A 26631-nucleotide genomic window follows, 5' to 3' on the forward strand; every position below is an offset into this window, starting at 1 on the left:
GGGTCTTGCATATTAGGCTGAGAAGTGCGTTCTGGCTACTAGGTACGACATATATATATATATATATATATATATATATATATATATATATATATATATATATATATATATATATATATATATATATATATATATATCACTAAGAACTCTTTGACCCGGCCAGGATTCGAACCCATGCCGTCCAGGATCACCCCTAAACGTACACAGTACCGTGACCACCGCACCAATGATCGTCTAGACGATCATTGGTGCGGTGGTCACGGTACTGTGTACGTTTAGGGGTGATCCTGGACGGCATGGGTTCGAATCCTGGCCGGGTCAAAGAGTTCTTAGTGATATATGGCTTGCGCGTTCATGCAGCTTTCTCACATATATATATATATATATATATATATATGTGTGTGTGTGTGTGTGTGTGTGTGTACCTGCCTGTTCTCATTCCGGGGCTATTCATGCCCGTGCCACTTCCTGGATGGCCTAATCAATCAAAGAATCTCCCCTCAGGTCTGCCGCTGGGGTGCGTGGGCGTGTGGGCCACCCTGAGAGCCACTCTCGACGACACTGACTGTTGGACCGTTCAGAACGTCCAGTGGATCTTCTGGGTGTGCATCAGGGCCCCGGTGGCCGTCTCTAATCTCATCAACTTCTTCTTCTTCCTCAATGTGGTTCGTGTCTTGATTCTCAAGCTGAGGTCATCCATATCCACCGAGTCTATGAAGTACAGGTGAGGCTCGCGTGCAGGCAGGGAGGTGGGGCTGCAGGCAGGGTGGGGCTTCAGGGAGGGTGGGGCTGCAGGGAGGGTGGGGCTGCAGGGAGGGTGGGGCTTCAGGGAGGGTGGGGCTGCAGGGAGGGTGGGGCTGCAGGGAGGGTGGGGCTTCAGGGAGGGTGGGGCTGCAGGGAGGGTGGGGCTTCAGGGAGGGTGGGGCTGCAGGGAGGGTGGGGCTTCAGGGAGGGTGGGGCTGCAGGGAGGGTGGGGCTGCAGGGAGGGTGGGGCTTCAGGGAGGGTGGGGCTGCAGGGAGGGTGGGGCTGCAGGGAGGGTGGGGCTGCAGGGAGGGTGGGGCTTCAGGGAGGGTGGGGCTTCAGGGAGGGTGGGGCTTCAGGGAGGGTGGGGCTGCAGGGAGGGTGGGGCTTCAGGGAGGGTGGGGCTTCAGGGAGGGTGGGGCTTCAGGGAGGGTGGGGCTGCAGGGAGGGTGGGGCTGCAGGGAGGGTGGGGCTTCAGGGAGGGTGGGGCTTCAGGGAGGGTGGGGCTGCAGGGAGGGTGGGGCTTCAGGGAGGCTGGGGCTTCAGGGAGGGTGGGGCTTCAGGGAGGGTGGGGCTTCAGGGAGGGTGGGGCTTCAGGGAGGGTGGGGCTTCAGGGAGGGTGGGGCTGCAGGGAGGGTGGGGCTGCAGGGAGGGTGGGGCTGCAGGGAGGGTGGGGCTGCAGGGAGGGTGGGGCTGCAGGGAGGGTGGGGCTTCAGGGAGGGTGGGGCTTCAGGGAGGGTGGGGCTTCAGGGAGGGTGGGGCTTCAGGGAGGGTGGGGCTGCAGGGAGGGTGGGGCTTCAGGGAGGGTGGGGCTTCAGGGAGGGTGGGGCTTCAGGGAGGGTGGGGCTTCAGTGAGGGTGGGGCTGCAGGGAGGGTGGGGCTTCAGGGAGGGTGGGGCTTCAGGGAGGGTGGGGCTTCAGGGAGGGTGGGGTTTCAGGGAGGGTGGGGCTTCAGGGAGGGTGGGGCTGCAGGTAGGGTGGGGCTTCAGGGAGGGTGGGGCTTCAGGGAGGGTGGGGCTTCAGGGAGGGTGGGGCTTCAGGGAGGGTGGGGCTTCAGGGAGGGTGGGGCTTCAGGGAGGGTGGGGCTTCAGGGAGGGTGGGGCTTCAGGGAGGGTGGGGCTTCAGGGAGGGTGGGGCTTCAGGGAGGGTGGGGTTTCAGGGAGGGTGGGGTTTCAGGGAGGGTGGGGCTTCAGGGAGGGTGGGGCTTCAGGGAGGGTGGGGCTTCAGGGAGGGTGGGGCTTCAGGGAGGGTGGGGCTTCAGGGAGGTGGGGCTGCAGGGAGGGTGGGGCTGCAGGGAGGGTGGGGCTGCAGGGAGGGTGGGGCTTCAGGGAGGGTGGGGTTTCAGGGAGGGTGGGGTTTCAGGGAGGGTGGGGCTTCAGGGAGGGTGGGGCTTCAGGGAGGGTGGGGCTGCAGGGAGGGTGGGGCTTCAGGGAGGGTGGGGCTTCAGGGAGGGTGGGGCTGCAGGGAGGGTGGGGCTTCAGGGAGGGTGGGGCTTCAGGGAGGGTGGGGCTGCAGGGAGGGTGGGGTTTCAGGGAGGGTGGGGTTTCAGGGAGGGTGGGGCTTCAGGGAGGGTGGGGCTTCAGGGAGGGTGGGGCTTCAGGGAGGGTGGGGCTGCAGGGAGGGTGGGGCTGCAGGGAGGGTGGGGCTGCAGGGAGGGTGGGGCTTCAGGGAGGGTGGGGTTTCAGGGAGGGTGGGGTTTCAGGGAGGGTGGGGCTGCAGGGAGGGTGGGGCTTCAGGGAGGGTGGGGTTTCAGGGAGGGTGGGGTTTCAGGGAGGGTGGGGCTTCAGGGAGGGTGGGGCTTCAGGGAGGGTGGGGCTTCAGGGAGGGTGGGGTTTCAGGGAGGGTGGGGCTTCAGGGAGGGTGGGGCATCAGGGAGGGTGGGGCTTCAGGGAGGTGGGGCTGCAGGGAGGGTGGGGCTGCAGGGAGGGTGGGGCATCAGGGAGGGTGGGGCTTCAGGGAGGGTGGGGCTTCAGGGAGGGTGGGGCTGCAGGGAGGGTGGGGCATCAGGGAGGGTGGGGTTTCAGGGAGGGTGGGGCTTCAGGGAGGGTGGGGCTTCAGGGAGGGTGGGGCTGCAGGGAGGGTGGGGCTTCAAGGAGGGTGGGGCTTCAGGGAGGGTGGGGCTTCAGGGAGGGTGGGGCTTCAAGGAGGGTGGGGCTTCAAGGAGGGTGGGGCTTCAGGGAGGGTGGGGCTTCAAGGAGGGTGGGGCTTCAGGGAGGGTGGGGCTTCAAGGAGGGTGGGGCTTCAGGGAGGTGGAGCATCAGGGAGGGTGGGGCTGCAGGGAGGGTGGGGCTTCAAGGAGGGTGGGGCTTCAGGGAGGGTGGGGCTTCAAGGAGGGTGGGGCTTCAGGGAGGGTGGGGCTTCAGGGAGGGTGGGGCTGCAGGGAGGGTGGGGCTTCAGGGAGGGTGGGGCTTCAGGGAGGGTGGGGCATCAGGGAGGGTGGGGCTTCAGGGAGGTAGGGCTTCAGGGAGGGTGGGGCTTCAGGGAGGGTGGGGCTTCAGGGAGGTGGGGCATCAGGGAGGGTGGGGCTTCAGGGAGGTGGGGCTTCAGGGAGGGTGGGGCTTCAGGGAGGGTGGGGCTTCAGGGAGGGTGGGGCATCAGGGAGGGTGGGGCTTCAGGGAGGTAGGGCTTCAGGGAGGGTGGGGCTTCAGGGAGGGTGGGGCTTCAGGGAGGTGGGGCATCAGGGAGGGTGGGGCTTCAGGGAGGTGGGGCATCAGGGAGGGTGGGGCTTCAGGGAGGGTGGGGCTTCAGGGAGGGTGGGCTTCAGGGAGGGTGGGGCTTCAGGGAGGGTGGGGCTTCAGGGAGGGTGAGGCTTCAGGGAGGTGGGGCTTCTGCTGGCACGCACTTGATGCCTATGTTAAATGTCTATACAACTTTGGCCACAGAATGATGTATTATATATGTATATATGTACATTATATATGTATATATACATATATAATGTGTGTGTGTGTATGTGTATTTGTGCACTAACATTGTAGTGTCCCCTCCTTGTTTCATTATAATTCAATTCAAATTATCAACGAAATAATAAATATTGTGTCCAAATCTTATAATTCCAACTTACTCTTCAGGATAACAGCATTTTCATTAATTGATCATTGGTGGCATAATTACAGCCCAATTGCCCAGACGCTTAATTGGAAATGATAAACTCTCTTGTGGCATAACTGTCACGAAATGCCAAAGGGGTATAAATGCCAGCATTTACCCTCGGGGGGGGGGAGATGGGGCACAAATGCTGCCAACGTACCCCAGGTGTTTAGACAGGAAGATCATGGCACCATCTTACCCACCATCTTGTGCATTACTTCACAGGAAGCTGGGCAAGTCAACACTGGTTTTAGTGCCACTGTTTGGAGTCCATTACTTTGTACTGTGGGGTCTGTCTACCTCCACTAACGCCTATGTGGAGTTGGCTTGGCTCTTCCTCGACCAGGTGTTCGCCTCCTTCCAGGTCAGTTCTTAGTCAGTTGTTTCAGTCTATGTTTTACCGATGTCTAGAAAGGTATTCATATAGGAAGTCGATCTATCTGATGTTAATGAGATACTCCTTTGTGTTAAAACAAAGGCAAGTGCTCTTGCTGAGATACCAACTCTAATTTATAAAAATGCTTCTAGATTTGTAGCTCCAGCCATTGCATTGCTCTACAACAAATCACTTGAACTCAAAACCTTTTTGGATATTCTAAACAAAAAGCGAAAGTAACCCCAGTCCATAAATGTGATGTCAACAATTTCAGACCTATATCAATTCTGCCAACCTTGTCAGAAATATTTGAAGAGCTAATCTACAAGCAGTTTTACTCCTATCTAGCCAAACACAATATACTTAGCTCTTGCCAATATGGCTTCAGACTCCCCTTCCTCCAAAAAAGACCAGTGATGCCCTGATTAGTATAATTAACTTAATTCATGCAGCTCTTGATAAAAATTAGTTCCCTGTTGGGTTATTTCTTGACCTACGTAAGGTTTTTGACACTATTGACCATCACAACCTTCTTGCTATTCTTGCCTTCAACCTATGTCTTGCTATTTCCAAAAAGTATTGATTATTGAACAACTGGATTAATCGCTGATATATATGCCATATATACACTTAAAGAAAATTTTAGTCTTCTGTTTACTTAGTTAAAATTCCTTCTGCTGTTGTGTTTAAATTTCTGCTGTTCCATCCATCAAGTAATTATTATCATTCACTTTTTCCTTTATCAATTTAATTCTTTTTATCTCAATTAGCATTAAATTTTAGTCTTAGTGTTTTTTCCCACACCTTGCCCAAAACGCTGTACCTATTAGTGGCTTCAGGCATAGTATGTACTAGCTCTGTCTAGAAATCCACCATTCTGTTTGTAATTCATCTTGTATATATGTACTTTTACCTGAATAAACATTTTATTTTATTTTATTTTTTTATTTTATGTCTTGTCACTCTGTAAGACCTAGAACATCAAAAACATTCCTATTCCCTTCTCTGTTCTCTCAAACACCCATAAACTTACTCTTTCCGTCACAGACCTTCAACTTTATTTCCTTGCACACTATGACCCTCATTCTCGATCTTTTGCACCTCCTCCTGACTCAGAAACGAACACGACGCATGCGCGGGAAAAAATGCGCGGGGAAAACATGCGCGGGGAAAACATGCGCGGGGAAAACATGCGCGGGGAAAACAAACATAAATGACACACGTTAAACATGAGTCATTTAGCACTGAGATGATATAACTATTAAGTTCAACCATGCGTGTCTATATCCACGAAGGTTGGCTCAGTGATGCTATGGCCTACGCGCAGTGGAGGTTCTAAATTGTGTTGATCACTGAGCTTCGTTCTTCCAGGGTTTCTTCGTGGCAGTGCTGTACTGCCTGATGAACGGCGAGGTGCGCCAGGAGCTGCGGAAGCTGTACAACCGGTGGTTCAACGGCGACCTACTCATCTTGAACTCCCACTCGACCCTCGTGTCACAGACGAAGACCTACGCCAGGTACGACATGCATTGAGGGAACGATAAGAAGGGGGAGGAGAAGGCGCTTTATACGTTATTTCATTTTCATTGCAAGTACGCGCATTTTCCCAGTCAATGTATGTGCTGTGGGCCATGTATTTGGCTGCCTCTTTTGTTATTTAGTTATTCCCAGGTTGTATTGCTTTTGAGCATGTCGACAGTGGTCTAAGGTGTTTGCTTCGGGGTACTAAGTGATCGGGTTCGAATCCTTCTCACGACTACTACAGATTGTCTCATATTTTACACTGTTAAAGTATGAAGGCTTGAACAATAGATCCTGAATCAATAATGAATTATAATGCTGGCTTAGAGCATGGTTCCACTAATGAATGAGAGCGCAGCATATATTTGTAAGGTCTCAGACTAGACTTAGTAAGTGGTGTCCTCAGTAACTTCAGCTGGGGAAACAATTAATTTTAATAAGTTTTAATAAAAAATAATCCATTTTAATGTTTTAATAAAAAATATTAAATTTTATTGTTTTAATTAAAAAATAACCAATTTTAATCAATCTATTTTGATGACATGTTCAATTCTTCATCAGGATTAAGATGTGAAGGGACAATATCCTACCAAAACTTCATAAGGATATACTTTTATAAGATGTAGATCCCAAGAAGGGACTGATTCTAGGTGTTATCTAATTTATTTATTTATTTGTGAAAGACCAATTTCTTCCAAAATTTTAATTTGAGTGACCCGGTGGTTCTTTTACCATCTAGAATGTTTGATTCCTGGGTTCTAATCTTGATATATCTCTTATAGACAGTGGTGAGATGTTGCTTAGCACATCTTAGTTCAAGTCTGGGTCTTGGGTCCATATCTTCCTACCTGTTGATGGTTCTGGGAACTAATGTCGCGCGGTCTGGTTCCTGGCTAGGCTTCCTGGTTAGTGGTCTGGTCAACTAGGCTGTTAGAAGCTGCTGTTCGCAGCCTGAGCTGTGAATCACAGACCAAGAGAGGTCGGCTAGTTATGCCAGAACGCTGATAGAGTTCTCCTTCAGCGTACCTACAGCACTTCTGCTTTTCAGTGGGGGCTATTTTTGCACCTTCTGTCATGCTTCCTGATTTCATATTTTCGTGTGAAAATTTGGAACCAATCCCTTCTAATATTTTCCAAATGTTTACTATTATGTATCTCTCTCTCTCTCCTGTGCTCTAGAGATAAAGGCTTAGAAATGTTAAAAGTTCCCAATAAACTGTTTTATTGAATTTATTCGGGCAGTAAGAGATCCGGACCAGAGCTAAGATGTGAACGCAAAACACCATCTTAGCTCTGGTGCGGGCCTGGTGTCCACATACTGAAATCGGTAAGAAACCTGGGTATCAATCCTTCTGTTGAACAAGGCACGTTTCACACATTGACCGAGTTTGAGCCTCATTGTCACCAAAAAATATATATTCTGTGTTTCACGCCATTGAGAACTTCAGTATGATTACTGTATTGTATTGTACAACTTTACAGCACATATCTTCTCTCTAGATACATTACCAAGCTGTTCACTAATATCTGTTTAGAGGTAGTTTCCAGTACTTATAACAATACACTAACACTTAACATTAGCTGTTAACCCCAGGCGTCAAATCTACACTGCAAGTGGCAAATTACTGACCAATTTAATTAATCATTAAGCATTTTGTTAACCAGATGTAGTACTGTATAACTTAGCAGTTGTTTACCTTTTGTTAATCAAATGTAGCTTAACTTAGCAGTTATTGCCAATGAGTTAAGCAGAACCCCTGACAGTATATAAATATATATATATATATATATATATATATATATATATATATATATATATATATATATATATATATATATATATATATATATATATATATAAATATATATATATATATATATATATATATATATATATATATATATATATATATATATATATATTTATTTATTTATTTATTTTGCTTACATACTTTTACTGTAAATAAATTATACTATTCATTGCAACCATATTCATTTTGTGGAAAAAATTAATATAGATTTACAGAACATGTAAGCTACATGCTGATACTCACAGACTGTAGAAAACCTTGGCACTTATACTAAAAAAACAAACATTTCAGCAAAAGTACCTTTTAACCCTTAGACTGCGCTGTTAAATTTCCCGACCACTGTTTTGCGCTCACTGTGGGGGGCTCACCTTATCTCTGGCGAGAAGATACATAGTAGACATGCCAACAAATTAATATATATATAAATATATAGTGTAGAGATAGTATGCTTAATCGCCTAACTCACTTCAAGTCTCCCCTACGCTTGCTGGTTAGCCGTGGTCGGACTTCGCTCTCCATACACTCCCAAGGGGAGCGGCGTGACCGTCAGACACCCTCTCCACAGATGGCCAGACCTGGTGGTGGGGATGGTCCTGGTTCGAGGCCCCGCACCCCCTCTCCCTCCCCAACCCCCACTCTCACCCCATCCTTCGTCTCCAGGCAGCACTCACGGGTAAGTTTTCAACACGTTTTTGGTTTATCATTTGATTTATGTTAGTCTACCCCTAATATGGCGTCATGTTCGTTTGATTTGTAATAATTGTTTAAAAGTATTTCGCGTGATTTTACTGTAAGGAAATCAGTATGTAAATAATAATAATGAAAATGTTTTAATGAATATTTAAAGGCTACTGAATGAATATTTAATATTGATTTGATTTATTTAACTATTTATCTTGAAGGCAAGATCAATCTTACATTCTATATCATTTTAATCGTGATTATCTATATCAGCGAAGGCGGTGAAGAGTGAATGTCGTCCCGTTATGTTGAATGTGATAACTTCCCCCCCCCCTTTTCAGGAGGGGCTGAGAACCTCCCCCTCCACTCTCAGCGTGTATATATGCACTGGTACCACCAAACACCTCTACACCCACGAGTTGTTATCTATCTTTGTTGATAAAATAACATTCATATGTACAAATAAAATTACAGGTATCAGAACAAACACAGAGAACAGAACAACAAGAAACTTGTATATGCACCAAGCACGCCCCTAACATAGCACTGGGTAAACAGAAATAACAAAACACAACAGAACATTTAAACAAATAAAAACAGAAGTATATAAAACAAAATATTGCAATCACACTCTCTCTCTCTCTCTCACACTCCCTCCCCCCACACCCAATCCCCACCCTTCTACCCCTCCCCTCCTCCCGAGTCCTCCCTCCCCCCCCTTTCCTTCCCGTCCTCCCTCCCCTTTCACCCCATACCCTCCCTGTCCCTCCCCCTTCACTGGATCCCCCGCCCCTCATTCCAGTATCCTCTGAGATCCTGTTACCCACCTCACAGGTCCTCACACCCATGGAACAGCCTCCCCCACCAGCAGAACACTCACCAAGGAGGCGATTTGAGAAGGGACAGAAGAAAGTGAGCCTCAAAGCGATGTACACTAACATAGATGGAATTACAAATAAAGCAAATGAGCTTGGAGAACTGGTACTAGAGGAAAACCCAGACATAATAGCCCTCACAGAAACAAAGATCACGAAAACAATAACAAATGCAGTGTTTCCACAGGACTATTATGTTATGCGGAAAGAGAGGGAAGGAAGAGGTGGGGGTGGTGTAGCTCTGCTGGTAAGAAAAGGCTGGGATTTTGAGGAGATGGATATTCAGGGCTGTGAAGGTTTCAGTGACTACATAGCAGGTACTGTAACAAATGGAGGGAAAAAAATTATAGTCGCAGTCATATATAATCCACCACCAAATGACAGAAGACCTAGACAGGAATATGATAGAAACAACATGGCCACCATTAACATAATAGAAAGAGCAGCTTCTGTTGCTAGCAGGAATGGATCTGGACTACTAATTATGGGAGACTTCAACCATGGGAAGATAGATTGGAAGAACAGAGACCCGCATGGAGGACCAGAAACATGGAGAGCTAAGCTGCTGGACGTGGCAACAAGAAACTTTCTAAGCCAGCATACCAAAGAGCCAACAAGAATGAGAGGAGAAGATGAACCAGCAATGCTTGATTTGATATTTACCCTAAATGAATGGGATATAAGGGAAGTTAAGATGGAAGCGCCCTTGGGAATGAGTGACCACAGTGTATTGAACTTTGAGTACCTGGTAGAGCTAGGACTTATCTCCCCCCAAAAAGAACTAGGAATCAAAAGGCTGGCATACCGAAAGGGGAATTATGAACAGATGAGAAGTTTCCTAAGTGAAATACCTTGGGACACAGACCTCAGAGACAAGTCTGTACAGGGTATGATGGACTATGTTACCCAAAAGTGTCAGGAGGCAGTAAACAGGTTCATCCCGGCCCAAAGGGAAAAATCCGAGAAGCAACAGAAGAATCCATGGTATAATAGGGCATGTATGGAAGCGAAGAAACTGAACAAAAAGGCGTGGAGGAACTTCCGGAATAACAGAACACCAGAAAGTAGGGAGAGATACCAGAGAACCAGGAATGAGTACGTCAGGGTGAGAAGAGAAGCAGAGAAAAATTTTGAAAATGATATAGCAAACAAAGCCAAGACCGAACCAAAGCTACTCCACAGTCACATCAGAAGGAAAACAACAGTGAAAGAACAGGTATTGAAACTTAGAACAGGCGAGGACAGGTATACAGAGAATGACAGAGAGGTGTGTGAGGAACTCAACAAGAGGTTCCAGGAGGTCTTCACAATAGAACAGGGTGAGGTCACTGTGCTAGGAGAAAGGGAGGTAAACCAGGCGGCCTTGGAGGAGTTCGAAATTACGAGAGAGGAGGTCAAGAGACACCTGCTGGATCTGGATGTTAGAAAGGCGGTTGGTCCAGATGGGATCTCACCATGGGTACTGAAAGAGTGTGCAGAGGCACTTTGCTTGCCACTCTCCATAGTGTATAGTAAATCACTAGAGACGGGAGACCTACCAGAAATATGGAAGACGGCGAATGTGGTCCCAATATACAAAAAGGGCGACAGACAAGAGGCACTGAACTACAGGCCAGTGTCCTTGACTTGTATACCATGCAAGGTGATGGAGAAGATCGTGAGAAAAAACCTGGTAACACATCTGGAGAGAAGGGACTTCGTGACAAATCGCCAACATGGATTCAGGGAGGGTAAATCTTGCCTTACAGGCTTGATAGAATTCTACGATCAGGTGACACAGATTAAGCAAGAAAGAGAGGGCTGGGCGGACTGCATTTTCTTGGATTGTCGGAAAGCCTTTGACACAGTACCGCATAAGAGGCTGGTACATAAGCTGGAGAGACAGGCAGGTGTAGCTGGTAAGGTGCTCCAGTGGATAAGGGAGTATCTAAGCAATAGGAAGCAGAGAGTTACGGTGAGGGGTGAGACCTCCGATTGGCGTGAAGTCACCAGTGGAGTCCCACAGGGCTCTGTACTCGGTCCTATCTTGTTTCTGATATATGTAAATGATCTCCCGGAGGGTATCGATTCATTTCTCTCAATGTTTGCGGACGATGCTAAAATTATGAGAAGGATTAAAACAGAAGAGGACTGTTTGAGGCTTCAAGAAGACCTAGACAAGCTGAAGGAATGGTCGAACAAATGGTTGTTAGAGTTTAACCCAACCAAATGTAATGTAATGAAGATAGGTGTAGGGAGCAGGAGGCCAGATACAAGGTATCATCTGGGAGAGGAAATTCTTCAGGAGTCAGAGAAGGAAAAAGACTTGGGGGTTGATATCACGCCAGACCTGTCTCCTGCAGCACATATCAAGCGGATAACATCAGCGGCATATGCCAGGCTGGCCAACATACGAACGGCATTCAGAAACTTGTGTAAAGAATCATTCAGAACTTTGTATACCACATATGTCAGGCCAATCCTGGAGTATGCAGCCCCAGCATGGAGTCCATATCTAGTCAAGGATAAGACTAAACTGGAAAAGGTTCAAAGGTTTGCCACCAGACTAGTACCCGAGCTGAGAGGTATGAGCTACGAGGAGAGACTACGGGAATTAAACCTCACTTCGCTGGAAGACAGAAGAGTTAGGGGGGACATGATCACCACATTCAAGATTCTGAAGGGGATTGATAGGGTAGATAAAGACAGTCTATTTAACACAAGGGGAACACGCACAAGGGGACACAGGTGGAAACTGAGTGCCCAAATGAGCCACAGAGATATTAGAAAGAACTTTTTTAGTGTCAGAGTGGTTGACAAATGGAATGCATTAGGGGGTGATGTGGTGGAGGCTCACTCCATACACAGTTTCAAGTGTAGATATGACAGAGCCCAATAGGCTCAGGAATCTGTACACCTGTTGATTGACGGTTGAGAGGCGGGACCAAAGAGCCAGAGCTCAACCCCCACAAACACAACTAGGTGAGTACAACTAGGTGAGTACACACACACACACACACACACACACACACACACACACACGCACACACACACACACACAGTTGTGGTCAGACAGCCGTGGCGGGAAGACGTGGGGTCTGGGACGCTCTCTTGGGAAGTTAGTGAATTTGGGAGGGATAATCAAGTTACATTGAAGTAAAAAAGTGTATATGAGTGATTGAATAGCTAGTAAGCTGGCTCAAACCACAAGAAAGTGAAGAAAGAAAGTAGATATAGCACCATTGGCAATAAGTGTTGAACACAATATGGGATAGTGGAGCCGACCTAGCGTGGACGTGACCTCACCAGCTGGGACCGACGGGGATCTCACACTTAACGCACCGCGTGGAGTACTTTCCACAACAAGAAACTTTCTCTGATTCGCCTATTTGGGTAGCAGATCGGGCAAGGTAATTTGGAGTGCCTGTTTTGGCTAGGTGTTTACTGCAATAACATGGTCAGGAAGGACTTCAAGATCAATCACCACAGGGAGGAGGAGGAGGACAGATTTATAGACAAATTAATAGGTAAATTTGTAGAGAGAAGGGACGATTGGATGGAGGATCTAATCCAAGGTATTAAAAACGAGTTATTTCAGCAAATACAGGATGCGGTTCAGAGACAGAAACAAGAACTTATGCTCTATATTCAGGAAGAGATTAGGAAGGGCAGAAAAAACTGGGAGACGGAATGTGTTCGAATCACAAATGAATTAGAAAGGATTAACAGCATGGCTAAGGACAGGGGATTAGTGGGGGATGGATTAGTGAGTGGTTGGAATGGGGGATATCCAGGGAAGGGGTTACCAGCATGAGAGTGACTCACTGAGAAGGAGGAGCATTATAATACAAGGATTATTCGAATCTGGGGCAAAAAACAAGACTAGAAAGGATAGAGATAGAAAAATATGAATTGCATGAGATATTGAGATGTATTAGGGCCGAGATGGCAGGAAACGAGTTGGAACACAGCCGCCGGGTTGGACCTAACAATTGTACCAAAAATAGACCTGTTCTGGTACAATTCTCAAATGAAGAAGTAGTGGAGCACATAATGAAGATGAAGCATTTACGCAGAGGCAGTGAAACCCATTACGATGTGTTTATTGAGAGGTATATGATGAAAGATGAGCAAATAGCCCACAAGGCGAGATGGCAAGCACGGTACCGTATCTTGAGGTTATCTTGAAATGATTTCGGGGCTTTAGTGTCCCCGCGGCCCGGTCCTAGACCAGGCCTCCACCCCCAGGAAGCAGCCCGTGACAGCTGACTAACTCCCAGGTACCTATTTACTGTTAGGTAACAGAGGCATTCAGGGTGAAAGAAACTTTGCCCATTTGTTTCTGCCTCGTGCGGGAATCGAACCCGCGCCACAGAATTACGAATCCTGCGCGCTATCCACCCAGCTACGAGGCCCCCCCCCCATAACCCTAGCCTTTCACGTAGCTTCACCTCCCAGGTCACCTCCCAGGTCACACCCTCCCCAACCCTCCCCTCCTATACCTTTCCCCTGCTTTAACCCCCAACAACTCCCCTGCCCCTACTACATCGCACATGTCAGCGACCCTCACGGGACAAGCCATACCCTCCCCAAACGCACCTTCCCACCCCTCCTCCCCTACCCCTCCAACTCCCCTGCCCCTTCTACCCATTGCCTCCAATTCCACCTTGCTCCATCCCAGCTTCCATTGCACCCCTCTTCCCCTCACCCCCAAATCCCACCCAACCCTCACCCCTCCTCTGCACCTCCGGCTCCCATATAACCCCCCTCCCCTTGTGCCCCCTTAACACCTTTCCCCATCTCCCTTTTCCCCTCTTCTACCCCAAACACCCCACCCCCTACCTGGTCATAGGCCTGATCGACAACCGGGCCGCGGGGACGCTGAGCCCCGGAAGCACCTCAAGGTAAGCTCAAGGTAAGGTACCCCTGATTTCCCTCTGACTAATACACCCTCTCTTCCACTCCCAGCACCCATGCTCCATTCTCCCCTCAACCCTCTGCCACCCCACTATCCCTCTCCCCCTCAACCTCTCAACCTCTATCTGACTCTCAGTCTCACTCTACTTCTCAACCCCCTATGCCATTCAGACCCCCTATGCCCTTCCTACCCCCCTAGATGCCCAGCCCCCATTCGCCTACCAGGCACCCTCAGGCACCCCCAGCACCCCTGCAGACACCCCCTCCAGCCCCCATTCGCCCCCCAGACACCCCCCAGTCCCTTACCCCCCAGACCCCCGGTGAAAAGGGGAACTCTGTCACCAGAGTTTCCAAAGAGAATCTCAAGGTTTGGTACACCAATGCTGATGGGTATCCAACAAAGCAGAAGAGATAAAAGAAAGAGTTAGTGAGGCAGACCCAGACATAGTGGCAATAGTGGAAACTAAAATAAATGGAATGATCTCGGATGCAATCTTTCCAGAGGGGTACCAGGTGATAAGAAAAGAAAGGACACAGAGACAGATATGAGAAAGGAAAGGAAGTGTGAGCTCATGAAGGTACACAAGGTGAATGTGTAGAAGGTTAGGGTAAGTATGTGTGACAGTGACAGACAGAACAGGCACAAGCCAAGGGGGGGGCGGCGGAGCGTGATGTAGAGGTTGATGACGGACAGAGTTAGATCGGTTCAGAGCACGACTGTATTGCAGGTCGAGGGCGGGAGGAGCCTGAGTTCGCGCCGCCACATACGAAGGACATTGTCGGAATGTAATGTCATGAGCACCACCACCACAGTTCGAGCAGCAGAGTATATCTGACGCGCAGTCACGTGTGTAATGGGAACCAGAGCATTTCTCACATTTGATGTCGTTGGTGCAGCTTTTCGAGGTATGGTGAAAACCCTTACATCGAGAGCTTTGAGTGGGACGGGGAACGCACACCTCTAGTTTATGGAGGAAGCCGTCAATCCAAACCCGATCAGATGGAAAGTAACGAAGAAAAGTAAGTAGGGCAATGTCGGTATCACTCAGTTCTCTATTTGTCTTACGCATAAATTTCCTGACATCGAAGTTGGGAATGTCAGCAGCCTGAAGATGTCTTGATGTCGTCTGCACTAATGTCAACAACATGATGAACGACATATCCCGCCAACCAGTCACCCAGTGGTTCGTAGTATGCGACCGTGTAACCACAGAGTTCTGTAACATGCGAAAGTGTCAGGTCCTCGCTGTGAGTGTGGTCCACTGCAGTTAAGTTCCGTCGTTTATTTGGTCTGATATCGTGCACCTTGATCATAACAAACTTGGGAGTGGCATGATAGAGGAAACTTTGTGTCTTACTATTTCTAAAAACACTCCTGTTTTGGGAAACACAGGATTCTCTTCCACACAAAATCTATATAAATATGCAAACCTGTGTAAAATTCTTCCTACACATCGTAAGATTGAAAACAGTCCATGAAAATCATAATGGGGGTCTCCGTAAATGGCAATATTTCTTAAAGCATTTGATTTAGGTCTATCCCGATCAGCCTATGTCCATCCCATACCGCAGATCACTTCCCCTGCAAAGTTGGGTGAGCCAAGCCCCCCCCCCCCTCCCCAAGTGTCTGGCCTCCAACATGGACCAACGGACTTTCTATCTTATAGTCTAGATTATTGTCCGTTCTGGGCGACTGATGATGACACTGCCATAGTCATCCAGGCTTGGTGCCTTCCTTTGGTGATAAATCACTTCTATTGTTAAATGTTCTAAGTACGGAAAAATGCTACAGGATATCACAAAGTTTCTCTACGCCCAGGATCTAACTTACCCTCTCCAGCTTGCCAAGCTTTCCTGAATGACTTTAGTTAGTTTATGGCAAGTTTAGATACATAAAGTTAGCTTAGTTCAGATTAGGTTAGGAATGAGTTGGAAATAGCTTAGTTCAGATTAGGTTAGGAATGAGTTGGAAATAACTACTTCCCCTTGGCTCCATGTGCCAGTATAGAATTATCTTCCTATACAGTATGTGTTTTATGTAATCAGAGTCTGTGAACGTTTCAGGATATGAGTACGGGTCAGTGCTCATCCGGATCGTTTGATGAAGCCATAGAACTCCAGCCTCGCACAGCCACAGATGTAACTCAGCTCCAGAACCACGTTGTCCAGGAGTCAAGTTTCGAAGACCCAGTATACTCTCCATCCTACCTCTCTACACCTACGTTTACCTCAAATGAAGTCAACGCTAGCAAGAACAAGACTGAAGCAACTCCCGTCGAAATACTCATTGATCTCCACGATGAAAATTGTGCTTTACCGGAAGATGCCAATTTGACAAATGGGTGCTCTAGCCCCAGAAGCAATGGCCCAGTTGCCTCTCAAAATGGTCAGGTCAATGGGAAAACGAGGGAGAAGCACCTAACTTTTTCTGAATCAACAGAGCAGTTTCTCAGTGCCAAGACGAGCCCATCTAAAGAAAATGGGTCGGTCATAATTAGAAGTAAAAATAATAATGAAGATGTTAGCAAAGGAGTCATATGTGTCAATGTGAATAAGAACAGTCTAAAATCAACAAGCCCTCTCCAAGTTGACTCACATATAATTAAGAATAACAACAAAGGGAAAGAACAAGAAACTATGTTGTAAATTACTTTTTTTACATAAATAATGAATGAAAAGATATATATACCAGATTATTTAGAATAGAAGAGTATGATGTGTATGATACCACGGGTCTTTCCTCCTATCTTTGCCATGTTATGTGGCACAGAATGTGATCTCTCTCTCTTCATTCAAGTTACTGACCTGTAAAACACTTCCTTTGGCGTCTTACCAGAAAAACTGTTTCTTCCTGAATGGTGCAGATTCTAGTTCTTTTACCGTATCTAAAAAACTAATTCACGTTTTTACATATAACTTACAAGCAACAAGTAAACTTTTCAAGTAAAAAGTTTGATTTGGAAAAGAACTTATCCTCGTGACATTTATACAGCAGAACTCCTAAAAGAAATCTATATAAACTTTATTAACGAAGGCAGTGATGAGTTTTCTGAAACTTTAAGAATGTCTCTTGGTAATAATCTGTACATACAGGACTACATTCTCCTGTCTAGTTTTGACAGTTAATACTGATTCATTGTGGTGAGGGAGTCGGCTACTACTGAGTACTTTATACAGTATTTATTTTTAGTGATGTGCCAGTATCTTCTGTGATGGGGGAAAGTCAAATGGAAAGTTAGAGGTGCTGTAGTTTTAAGAACAATGTGCCAGAACTCTTTGTCACATTATTAGACGTGTGGCGGAACAATTGGCGTGTCAGTGCGTGTGTGTGTGTTTGTCAGAAAATTGTCACGTGTGTGTTGGAACAATTGTCACATCAATACGCGTGTCAACAAGTGACACATCAATACGCGTGTCAACAAGTGTCACATCAATACGCGTGTCAACAAGTGACACATCAATACACGTGTGTCAACAAGTGTCACATCAATACACGTGTGTCAACAAAGTGTTACATCAATACACGTGTCAACAAGTGTCACATCAATACACGTGTGTCAACAAAGTGTTACATCAATACACGTGTGTCAACAAGTGTCACATCAATACACGTGTCAACAAGTGTCACATCAATACGCGTGTCAACAAGTGACACATCAATACACGTGTGTCAACAAGTGTCACATCAATACACGTGTGTCAACAAGTGTCACATCAATATGTGTGTCACAACAGTTGTCACATCAGTACACGTGTCGGAACAAATTTTGTCAGTGGAGAGATTTATGTATGTAACATACATGGTATGTTATGTGTGAGATATTATGTATACAAATATCACATATTTGTAATGTATATGTAAACAAGATGTGTAATAATGAGTGTGTCTTTGTGTCTGTTTATGCTATATGAGCCATCATGGCTTATTTTAATAAAAGCGAAGCACAGTATATAATGAACATTTTCAAACCAATTATCAGTACAAGACATTTACTGCAAAATGTTTATATAAAAAAACATTTCAAATACGGTAGTAAATATATATATATATATATATATATATATATATATATATATATATATATATATATATATATATATATATATATATATATATATATATGGAAATTCACGGTGTATATTTTTTTAAAGAAATTCAAGTCACCATAGATGTAAGAACAAGGATTATATGCACAAAATCATACATTAAAGGTATAGTCACATACCATTCCCCTGTATGTAAGTTGGTAGCAATACAAAGACTTCTTTAATTTAAATACCTCACTGTTATGGCGTGACGGTGTTATAATGTATGTAAATGACACAATATCTCAAAAACATACATAGTTATAACTCTGCCACTAGATTGCTTGATCTCTTTACGTGTGTGTGTGTGTATGAATGTGTGTATGTGTGTGTGTATGAATGTGTGTGTGTGTGTGTGTGTGTGAATGTGTGTGTGTGTGTGTGTATGAATGTGTGTGCGTGTGTGTGTATGTGTGTGTGTAATTACCTGAGTGTAGTTACAGGATGAGAGCTACGCTAGTGGTGTCCCGTCTTCCCAGCACTCTTTGTCATATAACGCTTTGAAGCTACTGACGGTCTTGGCCTCCACCACCTTCTCCCCTAACTTGTTCCAACCGTCTGCCACTCTGTTTGCGAAAGTGAATTTTCTTATATTTCTTCGGCATCTTTGTTTAGTTAGTTTAAATCTATGACCTCTTGTTCTTGAAGTTCCAGGTCTCAGAAAATCGTGTGTACTCACCTAATTGTGCTTGTGGGGGTTAAGCTTTGGCTCTTTGGTCCTGCCACTCAACCGTCAATCAACTGGTGTACAGGTTCCTGAGCCTACTGGGCTCTATCATATCTACATTTAAAACTGTGTATGGAGTCAGCGTCCACCACATCACTGCCTAATGCATTCCACCTGTTAACTACTCTGACACTGAAAAAGTTCTGTCTAACGTCCCTGTGTCTCATTTGGGTACTCAGTTTCCACCTGTGTCCCCTTGTTCGCGTACCACCAGTGTTGAGTAGTTTATCCTTGTCTACCCTGTCAATACCCCCTGAGGATTTTGTAGGTAGTGATCATGTCTCCCCTTACTCTTCTGTCTTCCACTGTCGTAAGGTGCATCTCTCGCAACCTTTCCTCGTAACTCATGCATCTTAGCTCCGGGATTTGTCTAGTGGCATACCTCAGAACTTTTTCCAGCTTCGTCTGAATGATTCCTTACACAGATTCCTGAATGCTGTTCTGATGTTAGCCAGTCTCGCATATGCCGCAGACGTTATTCTTTTTATGTGGGCTTCAGGAGACAGGTTTGGTGTGATATCAACCCCCAAGATCTTTCTCTCTGTCCGTTTCAAGAAGTACTTCATCTCCCATTTTGTATCCTGTGCCTGGCCTTCTGTTTCCGCCGCCTAATTTCATTACTTTACATTTACTCGGGTTGAACTTGAGCAGCCATTTGTTGGACCATTCATTCAATCTGTCCAGGTCATCTTGTAGCCTCCTACTATCATCCTCTGTTTCAATCCCCCTCTTAATTTTTGCGTCATCAGCAAACATTGAGAGAAACGAATCTATACCCTCTGGGAGATCATTTATTTATTTATTTTTTTTTTTAGATATATACAAGAGTTGTTACATTCTTGTAGAGCCACTAGTACGCGTAGCGTTTCGGGCAAGTCCTTAATCCTATGGTCCCTGGAATACGATCCCCTGCCGCGAAGAATCGTTGTTACAACCAAGTACACATTTTACTGTTGCGTTAAACAGAGGCTACAGTTAAGGAATTGCGCCCAGTAAATCCTCCCCGGCCAGGATACGAACCCATGACATAGCGCTCGCGGAACGCCAGGCGAGTGTCTTACCACTACACCACTACAGTATTTACATATATCAGAAACAATATAGGACTGATCCCTGCGGGACTCCACTTGTGACGTCTCGCCAATCTGAGACCTCACCTCTCACAGTGACTCAATGTCTTCTGTTGCTTAGGTACTCCCTTATCCAATAGAGTACCTTCCCTTTCACTCCAGCCTGCATCTCCAGCTTTTTCACTAGCCTCTTGTGTGGTACTATATCAAAGGCTTTCTGGCAATCCAAAAATATGCAGTCTGCCCACCCCTCTCTTTGTTGCCTGATTTTTGTTGCCTGGTCATAGAATTCAATTGACCCTGTGAGGCAGGACTTGCCATTCCTGAACCCATGTTGATGCTGTGTTACAAAGTTCCTTCGCTCCAGATGTTCCACTAGCTTTCTTTGCACAATCTTCTTCATCAACTTGCATGGTATGCAAGTTAGGGACACTGGCCTGTAGTTCAGTGCCTCCTGTCTATCCTCTTTCTTATATATCGGGACTACGTTAGCTGCTTTCCAAATTTCTGGCAGTTCCCCTGTTGCCAGTGATCTGTTATACACTATGGAGAGTGGCAAACACAGCGCTTCTGCTCCTTCCTTTAGTATCCAAGGAGAAATTCCATCTGGGCCTATAGCCTTTGTCACATCCAACTCTAGTAACAACTTTCTTACTTCCCCGCTGGTAATATCAAACTCTTCCAGTGGTTCCTGGTTAACTATTCCCTCTCTTATCTCTGGAATTTCTCCTTGCTCTAAGCTGAAGACCTCCTGGAATTTCTTACGCAGTTCCTCACACACTTTCTTGTCGCTTGTAGTGAATCTTTCTGCCATTATCCTTAATCTCATAACCTGTTCCTTTACTGTTGTTTTTCTCCTGATGTGGCTATGCAGCAATTTAGGCTGAGTCTTTGCCTTGCTTGCGATGTCATTTTCGTATTGTCTTTCTGCCTCTCTTCTTATCCTGACATATTCATTCCTGGCATTCTGGTATCTTTCTCTGCTCTCCAGTGTCCTATTATTACTATAGTTTCTCCACGCCCTTTTACTTTGCTGCTTAGCTAGCCTACATCTCTGATTAAACCATGGGTTTCTCATCTTCATTTCGTTGTTTTCCTTTTGGACTGGGACAAACTTGTTTGCTGCCTCCTTGCATTTCTGCGTGATGTAGTCCATCATGTCTTTCCTTGGCCGTCTTTTCCCTGAGCTCAGTTTCCCATGTTATATCTGTTAGGAATCATCTTATCTCCTCATAGTTTCCCTTCCGGAATGCCAGCCTTTTGTTTTCAGTACCCCTCCTTGACTTCAATAACCCTTCTTCAACCAGATACTCAAACACCAATGTACTGTGGTCGCTCATTCCTACTGGGACCTCAAAACCGATTTCCCTTATGTCGGAGTCTTTCAGAGTGAAGACTAGGTCGAGTCTCGCTGGTTCATCGTTTCCCCTCATCCTAGTGGGCTCCCTGACATGTTGACAATAAACTTTCTAAAAGTTTATTGTCGCCACCTCCATTAGTTTGGCTCTCCAAGCATACTCTCCTCCATGCGGTTCCTTGTGTGTACTCATCTATTTGTGCTTGAAGGATCGAGCATTGACTCTTGGATCCCGCCTTTCCAGCCATCGGTTGTTTACAGCAATGACTCCTGTCCCATTTCCCTATCATACCTAATTTTAAAAGTATGAATAGAGTTTGCTTCCACAACCTGTTCCCCAAGTGCATTCCATTTTTCCACTATCACGCTAAAAGAAAACTTCCTAACATCTCTGCGACTCATCTGTGTGTGTGTGTGTGCGCGCATACTTGCGTGCATTCGTGTGTGTGTGTGTGTGTGTGTATCTACAAGTTATTATTACTGTATTTTTGTATATTTTGTCAGTTTGTCTACTCTTCATCCATAAAAATTATATATATATATATATATATATATATATATATATATATATATATATATATATATATATATATATATATATATATATAATATGTACATTATATATATATATATATATATATATATATATATATATATATATATATATATATATATATATATATATATATATATGTCGTACCTAGTAGCCAGAACGCACTTCTCAGCCTACTATGCAAGGCCCGATTTGCCTAATAAGCCAAATTTTCATGATTTAATTATTTTTCGACTACCTAACCTACCTAACCTAACCTAACCTAACTTTTTCGGCTACCAAACCTAATCTAACCTATAAAGATAGGTTAGGTTAGGTTAGGTAGGGTTGGTTAGGTTCGGTCATATTTCTATGTTAATTTTAACTCCAATAAAAAAACATTGATCTCATACATAATGAAATGGGTAGCTTTATCATTTCATAAGAAAAAAACTTGAGAAAATATATTAATTCAGGGAAACTTGGCTTATTAGGCAAATCGGGCCTTGCATAGTAGGCTGAGAAGGGCGTTCTGGCTACTAGGTACGACATATATATATATATATATATATATATATATATATATATATATATATATATATATATATATACACTGTATACTGTATATTCTTTTATATAGAGAAAGATAAAATATGTGTAATAGCAATTGTTCAATGGATAAAGCAATGTGTTATTGATTACAATAGCTTGTTCTTATAATAATGTTAATTGCCATGTTAACTACATATTTTCATGTTGACTGTGGCTGGTTGAATGCTCAGCAGGTGCCCCACATTATATATATTGCACCTGAGCTTTAAAATTTAAACTAATTTCCGTAAAACAAAACTTGGCCTAATCTTGAGCTTTAATTGTCTTAGACAGGTATAAGTTTAATATTCAGTTTTCTTATCAGTTAAAGATTTTATTCAAGTTTTTTCACTTCAAAAGTTCTTTGAAAATCAGGAGTTACTTATATCGAGATCAGTCCATAATCAGCTTCATTGTTTAGTAAGGTGTAACAGATTCGTTTGATCTCCTCTCGCACTTAAAACAAATATGTAGTTTTTAAAGTGGTGTGTGTGTGTGTGTGTGTGTGTGTGTGTGTGTGTGTGTGTGTGTGTGTGTGTGTGTGTGTGTGTGTGTGTGTGTGTGTGTGTGTGTGTGTGTGTGTGTGTGTGTGTGTGTGTGTGTGTGTGTGTGTGTGTGTGTACTCTAGTACCTGAATATCTGTTCTCCACTCTTTCATAGTCTAAATATTTTTCATTATTCATTGGACGTGAACAATTTAAAATACATAAAGCTATTATTAACGTGATTTTGAATCATGTCTTTAAACGCAATTTACTGTTGTGTGTGACACAACCCTGCAATACAACATGACCATACGGCAGAATATTACTTGGGAAGAAATATATAAAAATAAATGGATAAGCAAAAACATTGAAGAACGTTGCAAGCTCAGCTGGCAAAGTTCAACATATATATAACAGTGATTCAGAAAAACTGAATATGATAAAATTCGAAGTATAATTGCTCACTACAAAGAAAAAGACAAATTAATTCTTTTCAACACTTGGAAATTCACGTAGAAATTAGTAAAAAAATGGTCATGGCTGCCAATCACCAAAGGAACACTTAGCATTTGGTAAGAAATCTTGGAAACGATAATAATAATAAAAATAAGAAGCTACTTTGTTATATAAAAAAAGAGTGGAAATACTCTGAGCTGAACAGATAGAAAACGGAAGTCGTTCTCTGTACCTGAAGGGAAATAATATACCGAGATATTATCTTTTAAATCATTAAGATAGGTAAATGACATTCAGTGTGTGCAATACGTTAAATAAATCTTTCCTGGGGAAGCATAACCATTAATTATTACTATTATTATTATTATTATAAATCCTATAGTGTGGTATATCACTTGAAAATACTTTTCAGTCTTTGAAGGAATTTTAACAGTATACATAGTACAGGTATAATGAATCATTCAACTATTTGGAGTATGAGCACATGGACCTTGTATTTATTTTTGGGGCTGGGGTGGAGGGGGGGATGAGAATAATTTGAGATAGATAGAGGTTATCTTGAGGTTATCTTGAGGTTATCTTGAGATGATTTCGGGGCTTTAGTGTCCCGGCGGCCCGGTCCTCGACCAGGCCTCCACCCCCAGGAAGCAGCCCGTGACAGCTGACTAACTCCCAGGTACCTATTTACTGCTAGGTAACAGGGGCATTCAGGGTGAAAGAAACTTTGCCCATTTGTTTTTGCCTCGTGCGGGAATCGAACCCGCGCCACAGAATTACGAGTCCTGCGCGCTATCCACCAGGCTACGAGGCCCCCCTCGTAGACACACATGATACAGAACAAAAAGGCCAAAGACATACAAAAATTGGATTTTACTGTTAACAATGACCACATAAAGAACATCGTGCGAGGAGCCTATGCTACAGTATACATAGTATAAGGAATTTCTAACTTCTGAAATATTGGTTTAGACGAAATGCTACATGGATGGCAAAATACTAAAGAAATTGTTCACGATTTTTGTTGGACCAAAGCTGGAATATGCAGCGGTTATATGGTGTCCATATCTTAAGAAGCACATCAACAAACTGGAAAAGGTGCAGACATGCAACTGAATGGCTCCCAGAATTAAAGGGCAAGAGCTACGAGGAGACGTTAGAAACATTAAATATGCCAAAACTAGATGACCTATGATCACTACGTACAAAATAGTAACAGAAATCGATAAAATTGATATGGAGAATTCCTGGGCACCTGGAACTTCAAGAACAAGAGGTCTTAGATTTAAACTAACTTAACTAAGCTGCCGAAGAAATATAAGATATTTTACTTTCGCATACAGAGTGGTAGATGGTTGGAACAAGTTAGGTGAGAAGGTGGTGGAGGCTAAAACCGTCAGTAATTTCAGAGCGTTATATGACAAAGAGTACTGGGAAAATAGGACACCATGAGCGTAGCTCTTATCCTGTAACTACACTTAGGTAATTACATACACACACAAAACTTTTGTGTGTAACGCAAAAATCCTTTGACACAGTAATGCACAGGAGACTGCTATTCAAACTTGAGAGGCAGGCGTGAGTAAGCGGAAAAGCCTTAGCTTGGATAAAGAATTACTTAACAGACAGGAGCCAGAAAATAACAGTTAGGAGCGAGAAGTCAGACTAGCGAACCGTAATGAGTGGAGTACCTCAAGGATCGGTGCTGGGACCAGTTCTGTTTCTAATATACATAAACGACATGTCTACAGGAGTTGAGTCCTATATGTCGATGTTCGCGGATGATGCGAAATTAATGAGACGAGTTGTGACAGATGAGGATTGTAGCATACTCCAAGAGGACTTGAATAAGCTGCAGAGATGATCAGAGAAATGGCTACTAGAGTTCAGCACGAGCAAGTGTAAAGTTATGGAAATGGAACTAGGTGACAGGAGACTAAAGGGTCAGTACACAATAAAGGGAAACTACCTTCCTGTGACGATTCAAGAAAGGGACATGAGAGTGGACGTGACACCAAATCTAACTCCTGAGGCACATATAAATTGGATAACGACAACAGAGTACATTTGCTATCCGCTAGCAAGATTAGAACATCATTCAGAAACCTAAAGTAAGGAGTCATTCAAAACGCTTTACGTTCTACGTGAGACCAGTCTTAGAGTATGCAGCGCCCATCATGGAGCCCTAATCTAAACAAACACACTAGGAAACTGGAAAAGGTTAAACAATTTGCGACGAGGCTAGTCCCGGAGGTGCATTGGATGGGATGTGAAAAGCAACTGAAGGAAATTAATCTGATGACGATAGAAAAAAAGGACGCAGTGGGCAGATATGATAACAACACACACACACACATACACACACACGCAATCCCTGCTATAGTGGTAGTGTGGTGGCAGACTGCATCAGAATGCCCTTAAAAGTACATCAGGAAATGTTCTTAAAACATGATGGTCTTTTTGGCTGCTTTCAATATTTTTTTCTGCTGTACTGTGTGTGTGTTTGAACCAAAGTCTCTCCAATAGGTCTGTAGCACATTAAGACATTGTTTTATATACATAATTAGTTTGTAATTTTAATTACATTTAATTATGTGTACCATAAAACAGTAAATTTGTATTAAATGACCTCCAAATGTTTATTTACATTTGGTATATCTCATATACTTGGTAATGTATGATTTTTTTTTTTACTGAATTATTAAACATGTATTTCAGAGCATATAAAGCATGTGCTGTATTGAAATTTTTTAGCTTAAATGATTGTAAATAATTAATGATAGATATTATAGTACGTGAATGATATTTGTGCAATATAATGTGTATAATTTTCAAGCTAACTTGTAATAATGTATAAAATATAGAAATTAGTTAGCCAACTATAGTATAGTAGACTATACTATAGTTGGTATAGTATAGGAGGTCAATAGTATATAGTCTTGAAGTTAGCCAATATGCTGGGGAGGTTACCTTGAGGTTACCTTGAGGTGCTTCCGGGGCTTAGCGTCCCCGCGGCCCGGTCGTCGACCAGGCCTCCTGGTTGCCGGACTGATCAACCAGGTTGTTGGACGCGGCTGCTCGCAGCCGCGTCCCCATTTTCAGGGGAAAGTCAAAATAACAAATATTTTTCACAATGCAAATTGAATTCCCTCTCCAAGAAATATGTAGCTTTCTCAAGAAAATGTATCATTACTTAAGTGTCTGTCTATGTGGTTTAACTCACATAAAAAAGCAAAATCAGTTTCATGTGTTGTTCCTGCCTACAGAGATGAAACATTATATACACATGCCACTATTTTCGGGCCATTTGAAACTTATTACCATTAATGGGACTTGGAG

General features: G+C 44.4%; 1 protein-coding gene across 1 annotated transcript in view; it reads left to right on the forward strand.

Annotated features, from left to right (window-relative positions):
- The window catches only part of LOC123760375 (parathyroid hormone/parathyroid hormone-related peptide receptor), a 177133-nt gene extending 159118 nt beyond the window's left edge, over positions 1–18015 (forward strand). The window contains exons 9-13 of the mRNA XM_069328866.1: positions 505–724; positions 4057–4195; positions 5579–5724; positions 8035–8212; positions 16056–18015. Coding sequence (XP_069184967.1) covers positions 505–724; positions 4057–4195; positions 5579–5724; positions 8035–8212; positions 16056–16637 — 1265 coding nt within the window. The 3' untranslated portion in view covers positions 16638–18015. The remainder of the gene's footprint in view (positions 1–504; positions 725–4056; positions 4196–5578; positions 5725–8034; positions 8213–16055) is intronic.
- Positions 18016–26631: the final 8616 nt, after the last annotated feature.

This window comes from Procambarus clarkii, chromosome 22 (genome assembly GCF_040958095.1).
Source record: "Procambarus clarkii isolate CNS0578487 chromosome 22, FALCON_Pclarkii_2.0, whole genome shotgun sequence".
Taxonomy (NCBI): domain Eukaryota; kingdom Metazoa; phylum Arthropoda; class Malacostraca; order Decapoda; family Cambaridae; genus Procambarus; species Procambarus clarkii.